This window comes from Miniopterus natalensis, chromosome 5, assembly GCF_054644295.1.
Source record: "Miniopterus natalensis isolate mMinNat1 chromosome 5, mMinNat1.hap1, whole genome shotgun sequence".
NCBI classification, from domain to species: domain Eukaryota; kingdom Metazoa; phylum Chordata; class Mammalia; order Chiroptera; family Miniopteridae; genus Miniopterus; species Miniopterus natalensis.
In genome coordinates, this window is record NC_142085.1 from 61,649,864 (window position 1) to 61,659,715 (window position 9,852).

Sequence of the window (9,852 nt, forward strand, 5' to 3'; positions counted from 1 at the left end):
ACAATCACTTATTTTCTGCCTTTCTTCTACCTGCACATGCATTGTATAACTTCTTAAAATAAGCCTGGCACCCTGCAAACCAAATGGGGCAAGTTGATGGTCACCTATAAAGTTCAAGGAAATGTAAGATGTCGATGCATCTTCCAGAAGAATTTCCTTCTGCCTTCCGTGAATGGTGGCCGCTCTTTCACGGTGCTGATGCCTCAGACAGTTTCCTCTCTGACTTGCAGGTTGTTTACTTTGGTGACAGCATGCATTCAGACATTTTCCCAGCCCGTCATTATAGTAATTGGGAGACAGTCCTCATCCTGGAAGAGCTCAGAGGGGACAGAGACTGGAAGCCTGAGGAAGCAGAGCCTCTGGAGAAGAAAGGAAAATATGAGGTAAGGGTTCCTTGTAGCTCCTTCCTTTCTTATCTTAGAAGGTGTGTGTTTGTGCCAAAAGAGATGAACTCTGTTGGCAGTTACGTGGTCGTGCTGTCTCAGCTCCATAGTTGATCTGGTTGGTAATTTTAAAATGATGCCAGGATATCACAGGTCAGCCTGTCGTCCCTGCCCTCCGCTCTCAGCCAGTGCCGGGGCGCCATGGACGCATTTGGGGTGGTGCTGAGGCTGCCAGGTGCTGACTCACTGTACTTACTCTGTCTCTTTTGCTTGGCCGTGAAAGCCCTGTGCTCCCTTTGTGGGTCCAACCTAATTAAATTGGTAGCTCCTTGAGACTTACTCCTGAGCCCCCAGAATGAACTTAGGTGAAGAAAAGTAAAAGATTTCATGAATCTAGAAAGGGAAAATAGTGTTTAAAAGCAAAAAGAAGCAAAATAGGAGATCGGGAAAATAAAATCCATGTTTATAAATTCATTCTAGTGGAACAGTTGTAAAGAAGGAAAAACTTAAGTCAAAAGAACAAATATCATATCAGCCTAGAGTCTATCACTCGTTTGCAGGACCATTTGCTACATATGTGTGATGTGAGTCATTTCTTCTCAGACTCATTACTTTAGAAAAGATAATTAACTAAATGAAATTTATCCTATAAATTGCTGTTTAGACATTGAGAAATTATACTGAGATACACCTTAAATGTCCACATAAGAGTATGCATATTCATATTCCAATACTGCTCTTAAGTATCTTTGGTGACATCCAAATAGGTTCTTGCTGAATGATCTCCAAACAGCAGCATCTATAAACATATATTCTTATCTTGCTTCACAAAGCGAGTATCTAGCACAAAGAATTGTGACTCTAGAGGCATATTTGGGACTCTGGGAACTCCAAAACGAAATTTTCATCAGAAAAGCATGACAGATTTTATAATCCAGGTTATATGGATGGAATAGGATTTTTTCCCATTCTTAAGCTTATGCTGTGTCCATAGAACACTGAGAAGTACTTTTTGAATGGTCTTTAATTTAATCTGCAATTTTTATGTGCCTGCTCTGTCCTAGGGATAAGTCTTACTTAGGGATACATTATTAATACATAAGAAAGTTCTTAGCCTTATGTAGTTAATAATCTGTCAAGCGTGAAAGTAAATAGTATGATAGTTGTGAGACGGTATGAGTAGTAGTATATTAGGGATAAACTCGGGGTGTAGGAAGACGGAGGAGGAGACCTAATCCAACCTGAGTGTGGGAGGTCAGGAAAGCTTCCTGGATGGCATCCAGGCCCACCCCAAAGATGAGAAGGGGCTCGCCAACAAAGACGGGGGCAGGTGCTTTTTATATAGTGTACAGTGTGGTTAAAGGAAACAGCTGAAATTCCTCCAGATTTTTTATTTTGATTTACTTAGTGGGGGAAAACTTATAATGAGATTGAACATTAATCACAGTTTTCATTGTTCTATCCTCTCGTTTCAGGGACAGAAGGGAAAGCCTCTAAATTCATTATCTAAAAAATGGGGCTCTTTTTTTATTGATTCCATTTCGGAAAATACAGAAGACTCCTTGGTTTATACATGGTCCTGTAAGAGAATCAGTACTTACAGCACTATTGCAATTCCAAGTATTGAAGCAATAGCAGGTAAGGGGGGAAATATTTATAAGGCTTTACCTGTTACTGGACAATAATGACCTTAATTACTAGAATTCTTGCCTTTACAAAAAGAAAATCTTCCCATGACATTTGTTTTTCTGGGGAAACCTCTAGATATGGCAACCTAGGTAAATAGGACCTGTCCATCTCCTGGAGCCAATGATAAAAGCTGTACTTTTTTTTAATCTGCTTGGAGTCATAGGATAAAGGTAGAAAAAAATTACCAAGACAAGAAGCTAAGGAGGTCAAGGGGGTTGACTTTGGGGATGCTTTTCCCCCTGAGCATTTTGCTGATTCAAGAGAGAGTCCCAAAGAAAGGGAGTGGGTGGGTCATTTAGTAACTTTGTGAGTCTACAGGGATAGAAGGTAGAGGGTCGAGCCTGCCAAAGGAGAGATGGGCCTGGTGGACTTTCAGTCTGTGTTGAGACCCTGAAGGAGTTTACCGTAGAGTAAGGATGAATTAGAAGTAGGACTGAAGCTCAGCTTTAAATAAGATGGATCCCTAAAATTGGATGCAGAAGATTCTAGATTGGTAGTATTCCAAGGCACCTTGTAGAAACCAATGAATATTCTCTTGAGGAATATAACATCCTAGGACTCAGATATGTCTAAAAACACTGTAAGGTTCAGCATATAATGAAAAATAGTCACACAAGGGTATGAGACTACACTAACAGAAATAACCAAGGTCACTATGGTCAAGTACAGAAATGAAAGAAATGAGAAATTCGGTAGAAACATAAAACTACAAAAAGAATGGAACTTTTAAAACTGAAATATGAAGAACTTAATGGATGCATTTAACAGCAGATTAGACATAGCTGAAAAATGAATTAGTGCACTGGAAAATAGGTCAAAAGATTTTTAGACTGACCAAAACGGAGGAAATGTTTCTCCAGAAGACCTATAGGGAAGTAAATACTGAAGGATGTTGCTCTTCTAGCAAAAGAAAGAGTGATCCCTGTTGCAAGACTGGAGATGCGAGAAGGAACATACAGCAACGAAAGGATAGACAAGTGAATGAATTACAATGAATATTTACTTCTGGAAACAATAAGGAAATTAAGTCCTATGGGGTTTAAATGGAGAATTTAAAAACATGGCAATAATGGCATTTAAGTCCCAAAAAGGGAGACAGCTGGAGTAAAGTGTTCTAAATCCTTGTATTATATGGTAAAGGCTGAGAGTATGATAGTGATAAGTCAAAAATGCATGTTGTAATCAAAAGAACTGTAATGGTATACATACTGAGCTAATTATGTAAAATAACTTTAAATCCAAAAATAAACAATGAGAGAAAAAGGAATATTAAGAATAAGCAAGATAAATGGAGAGCATTCAGTAAAATTATAGATTTAAACCTGAATAATTACATTAAATACAGGTGGTTAAATACTCCAATTATAACCCTGAATGAAATAACAAAACCCAACTCTGGGCTGTAAATTCTGGTTTCAGAAATGGATAACTGAAAGTCTGAGCTATTCCCCAGGGCCCTTCTCCTCCCTGTTTCCTCGGTGCCAGGAAACGGCGGGCAAATCCACCCCGCTTTACAGAGGTGTGTGCTTCTGCTTGCTCTTGGTGTCCTGAAGTCCCCTTCAGAATTTGGGGAAGGGCCTGGGAGCAAACCGGCAGAGTCCGTTTCTCCACCCCTTCCTTTACAGCCCCTCAGTTTTTCTTCGCAGCCCTTCACGATGGCAACGCCTCTGCTGGTTTTCCTGCTGCTAGTAACTGCGCCTCCCCCGGGCGGGGTTCGTGGCTAAGGGAAAAGCTGTGGCTGATCGCAGGCTCACACTGCCTGCCTGCGCCTCCTTCCCAGGAGTGCTGTGTTCTCAGGGCTTGGTTGTCTCTCCAGCTCCCCAGTGACCTTGACGTTTATATTTTATCCAGCTTTTCTAGTTGGCTCAGCTCCAGTTTAGAAATGAAAAGTCTGAAGTTTTTTAAACCTCAGATTCTTCTTTCTTAAATTGGGGGTGAAAATACCAGGCTTTGTTTCCTCCCGCACAGGAGGGATGTGAAAGAAAAAGCAGGATGCTTAACCGATGATGATGGCGATGACCCTAACATATGTATGACCTTCTAAAGGTCCACCCTCTCTGCCAGTATACAAATCCAGTATATGTCAATATATCCCACTCACTGAAATAATGTCTCATTCTCATTGGTCTCAAATGAGTGGTTTATTCTTTTATTTTGTTCTATGCCTGTACACACAACGTTAAAGAAAGATAACCTAAATATCTCTCTTCCCTTTTACCAGTTATTTTCCTTTTAAAGAAATGGACCTTGCAATGTGAAGGAAGGGACCAGCCCAGATTTAAACTATTGTTTTCAATTTTTATATTTTACTCTTCCATTTTTTTTCTAAGTAGTTCAAATTTATAGTGAGAGAGGAGGGTGGCTGATGATGGAAGCCACTGAATTATTCTAAAGTACCTAGATAAAAACTGTTCAATAGGCTGTGGTTGTGAAATAGTAAAAAAGTCAGAGAAAAGTGAATCTCTGTTATTCCAAGACTTAAATATTTCTCCAAAGAATTTGAAAATGACGCCTCTTTATCTTCTGTGGTAATCAGAAGATACCCCTCCTTACAGAACAGTAACATCAGTGCTCTCCCATTTTCACTTTCCAAAAGCTTTCCTGCACAGCACCCTGGAAAAGAACTTGTTAGGGCCTTTGTCTTCTTTTTCTCAGGAGAAAATATTAAATAGGACTTACCAGTCAACGGAGCTGAACAAGTATCTATTTTTATGGGGGGGGAGAATGAGAGTTGGTATGTCACTTTCCATTGTTGATGTTGGTGTCCAAGACACTTCCTCAAAAAACTAAGTGTAATTTTGTCAGTTTTTAAGTTAGCACTCATTGCTATGATCACATTCTCATCAAGTTATATCTCACACAGAACTTCAAGTTATTTCAGTAACATATTCAGGAAAGTTGGATACTACTGTGTAATTTACCTCCAAGTAAGAAAAATGGCTGGAAGGAAAATAATGCAGCGGCCATGGTTTTAGACATGTTGAAGATAGAATCGTTTTATAAATGTTACCCTGCTAATATCATTTATAGAAAAAAGCCCCAAGTTGTTCTGTGTTATGTTATTTTACATTGCACTTACTATTTAAGAATGTATGTTCATTTTGGTTCATTTCATTTCATTGTTATATCGTATGGTTGTTACTATGGTATATTTAGTACACAGAGTAATAGAACATTGTTGTGGTAAACAGGAATTTGGTTCTCCGTCTGCAGTTTTGTTTTCTGCCAGATAGTCAGCACCCAGCAATGGCTTTCCTATGACAGCAATGCCGATGTTTCCTTCTTACTGAACCGCCAGTCTAGAGACCCTTCTTTTAACAGAACAGTCATCTGATCTCAGCTTGGCTATTTCATAGCCAGATTTCTTAATAGTTGTGTACCTTTTTGACTATGTGGGAGAAAGAATAAAATTTTTGTATTAAATAAGATAGGAGGTGAAAAACAAACCTGATAACTCCCCCTGTGCCTCTAAAACCTTTTGTATTCACATAATGTTTCTTTATTCATGGATATCCTGGTTAGACTTGGTTACCTCACTGCCACTTAAATGCACAGAAGCCATTTTTATAGATGTTATAAAAGTTCACACTTATTAGTCATATACATTATAGTGGTGACTGGTTCATAAGCATTTTGATAACATAATCATTTTTAACTTTAGAATAATAGCTACACAGAGACCTACACATTTACTTTAGGAAATACAGAAAAAGATGGCTCACTCAACTCTTAGCCTGTATCATTTAGTGGCTTATTAGAACTCCAGGGCCTTAGATGTATAAGTTTAGAAATTCAGTTTTATCAGTTTACTTTCTAGTGCCTTTAATGCATGTCTCAAAATACACTCCAGCGAACTGAGCAGTGAAGAGCTATGGAATTCTCTTGTACTGAATACTTTTCTGTTAACAGTGATCTTAGCTGTCTCTGGAAGCAGAAAGGTCGTGTTCCTTTTCCCCAACCTCTAGCACTAGTTTTCTCCTCATAAGGATTAACTGCTTGGGCCTCTTGCATTTAATATAAAGTAAAAATTTTATGCTAGTGTCATTCTCAAAATACTTAGTACTACCAAATGATGCCTTGTGAAATTTGTGAAGTAAGGATTGATTACTGCCCAATATCTCTCTGCATGTGTAATGAGTACCATAACATGACATATATCATGATGTTTCACTTGTAATATTTCTGGTTATGTTGCCCTGAAGAAATTTGGGAAGAAAATATCCATTTGAGATAATAACTTTTGAGAGACTTATATGAAACCATCACAGTGTCCCACCATCAATAAAGATGTGCTCTCTCCTGACCCCTGTGGCCGTATGTGTGTGTGTTCATGTCATGCTTAACATCAGCAAAGATGTTATGTGCACCCTGGCTGGTTTGGCTCAGTGGTTAGAGTGTCAGCCCTGGGACTGAAGGGTCAAGGGCACGTACCGTGGTTGCTTATCAAAGCTGCTACATTGTACACATTAGAACCCTTATTTAGCTAAGCATTCAAAGATTATTCTTAGGAACTTTTATTACTAAGGGCTATGAAGATTATTAGTTCACGTTTACCAATTACATGAACCTCCCAGCAGGCCTGAGAGATTTTTAATTTTAAAAAAATGAGATGTTCATCCTTATTTTATGTATGGAAGGTACAACTTTTATGCATGGAAGGTAAAACATTACACTCACTAGTTTGAGCTCTGAAGGTGATTACATATCTCTAAATGTAATTTGACTTTAATCTTGTAAATTTTATAGGGAAAGACATCTATACTCTTCATCCTAGGTATAACCTATCCAGGTGATAGAAGAAATGTTAAACTTATTAAACTCTAAAAAATAAATTTTATTATCAATGACAGTGAAATTTTGATGTTTATATTTATGAAAGGCCTTCTGGGATTGCAGAATAATTAAATTATGTGGTGGTTTTTTTCCCCCCAGATTTACCCCTGGACTACAAGTTTACAACATTCTCTTCAAACAAGTCAAAAACAGCTGGCTACTATCCAAACCCTCCATCAGTCTTATCAAATGATGAAACATTGGCAACCAAATAATGTATATTTACTGAAAAATGAAGAACCATATATGCAGCAAATGTACTGTAAAATGTTAATTTTAAAAATATATACTGTAAAGTGCTTTATAGGAAGAAATTCCTAATGAAAACTGACCAAGAAGTTGATGTTTTTCCATAGGTCGTCTTTCTATAGATGCCCAACAACTCTCATTGTATCAAAATCTCAGTATCTTAGAACTGAAAAGAACCTTACTGATATTTTATATACCAATAGTTCTAAGATTAGAATTCACCTGGAGGGACACACACATATTTTTACACCTATGCCTAGACCAGTGGCTCTGAAAGTGTGATCTCAAACCACTAGCATGGCATCGCCAGAGGATTTGATAGAAATGCAGATTTACAGGCCTCACCCCAGACCTACAGAATTAGAAACTCTGGAAATAGGACCCAACAGTCTGTGTTTAATAATAGTGTGTTTCACACTAAAGTTTGAGATCCATTGGCTGGACCCTAACCTCCAGAGATTGGTTTTTTTAGTCTGGGGATATAGATGAGCATTGACATCTTTTATATGCCCCAGGAAAATTCAGCCAGAATTGAGAACTGACCTACACCTTCAGTTTATACCCAAGGCCACTGAGTCCAGTGAGATTAAATGACTTTTCCAAGCTATCAGGTTTTATACTATTCTTTTGTTTTCCAAAGAAGGAATGAAGACATGATTTCTTCTGATACCACACAGCCAGTATGGGACAGATGATACCAGAAGCCAGCTACTTCAACCTCCAATGTCACCCATTAGGCTTCTCCCTCTCCCCTAATAATGTTAAAGGCTGTTTAATTCATTTTCATTCACTTTAAAGCATGTATTCTCAAAAGGAAAAAAAATGGTTCTTAGGGTGAAAAAAATAATAGTGCCATGGATTATGGCATCCCAAAGCTCAACATTACCCAATAAAACCTTATTCCTTAGTATTATTTTTTCTCATTAAGGAGAAATATAATTTAAAGTTGAGTTAAATTTAATTTTTCTCCTTGGAAGCTGGGGTAATAATGAAAAAGAAAAAAAAAGGTTGAGAAAAACTGCTTTAAGAGGATTTATGGTTATATGACAATCCAGGATTATTGTGTTCTATGTGCTGTGCATAGTCATATTAGTAGCTATTTGTTGCAAGATGTTTGGAGCCAGATAATGTTTACAGTATAAATCCTGGCTACTCTTGATGCTGTAATTTCACTCTGTCCATTGTGAACAGTAACAGAAAACAGTCACTATCATTATTTTACTTGAACTGTAGTAGAGAACTTAGCATATTGATGCATACAATGAAAAGATAGGTATTTTGTTAAAAAATTTTAAATGCTCAAAAACAATCCCAAATATGTTATGGGGCTGACTATCTCAGGGTAGGTAAACAGTTACTGAAATTAATTCCTCAAAATCAGTAACTTCCTTTGATATCTACTAATAAGAATATAATGTGTTTGAAATTGATTTCCAGAATCTCATTGGACGATACTGAGCATACACAGTCAAGCTCAAGGCTGAATGATAGATGCTGTCTCATGTAGATTTTCAATACACATTTGATTTCTTTTAAAAAAATAAAACTATTTTTCCTTACACGTTTATTTTGTAAATGGCAAAGAATAATACATCTTTAAATGCTTATAAACTACTGTTGTTAATATAAAAAGTGAGAACCCCAAAATAAGAAGTTAACTGCCCTTTCGGGCCACTGAGGAGTGAAAAAAATTCACTCAAGTCAGAAAGAAGTTCTAGTCATACTTTTACTAATATCTGTCTAAAGAATCTAAACAAGTTAACCACCTAATTTGACCTTAGTTTTCCTCATCTTGTTGAAAGAGAAGGTTAGAGTTTATTTCCAAGTTTCCTTCTACTTTTCTATGAGGGACAGTCAATGATAATTATGAATGCCGTTTTTCTGTTGGACTGTAATTAGACTTTAAAAATGTTTATTTCACTTCTAACAAGTGCCAGTGTTTCTGATTGGACATGAAGATTTAAAATCATCCAAAAATGACGTTATAAAAATTAAAAATAGAATCTTAGAGAAGAAAAGCTCTATATTCTTAATAAAGTCATGAGTAACAAAGCAGGAAAATTGTGCAAATAGGCAGAAGACTTAAGTTTAATACTATCATACAGGCAAACATTCATCATCTAAAAGATACCTAAAAGTAATTGTGAAGGGAACTGCGATTCTCTTTGCTGGCCACTGTTGATCTCATCAGTAGAGGAAAGATCTGAATGACACAGTGATCAAACAATGTGTCAGAATTTGGTATTTAGAATGTTGAGGCAGGGGAAACTTCAATTAAACCTAGAATTACAGTCTAAAATCAACTACTGAGTTTGTTAAACTCTAATTTGAAATCAAGTATTATTTCCCCACCAGTTCACATCCCATAATAACTATATGTATTTAAAGCATATGCATGTACATATACGTGTATATGTATACACATACTTTTAGTGAACTTGTTTGAATGGAAAAAAAATAAAATGTGATTATATAACAAACCAGCAAAAACTGGAATGTGAAACTATCTCTTTGGATATAACTGACTAAATGTTAGAATCACATGAATAGTTCGTTTTTTTAATGTGATGTTATAGTAGTATTCACTTCCCTCTTCTCAGGCTCTTGAAAACAAGGTTATATCATAGAGTTGGCATCCAGATTAGTGCAAAACTGGGATACATTTGAGAGAGAACTCCCCCAATGTGGTCCAGTTGCT

General features: G+C 37.0%; 1 protein-coding gene across 2 annotated transcripts in view; it reads left to right on the forward strand.

The window, feature by feature from the left end:
* NT5DC1 (5'-nucleotidase domain containing 1) overlaps positions 1-9,634 on the forward strand; it is a 108,110-nt gene extending 98,476 nt beyond the window's left edge. For both annotated transcript variants that reach the window (XM_087817568.1, XM_087817569.1), the window contains exons 10-12: positions 231-383; positions 1,859-2,021; positions 7,005-9,634. In XM_087817568.1, the coding sequence (XP_087673694.1) occupies positions 231-383; positions 1,859-2,021; positions 7,005-7,120 (432 nt within the window). In that variant the 3' untranslated portion in view covers positions 7,121-9,634. The remainder of the gene's footprint in view (positions 1-230; positions 384-1,858; positions 2,022-7,004) is intronic.
* The last annotated feature ends 218 nt before the right edge of the window (positions 9,635-9,852 follow it).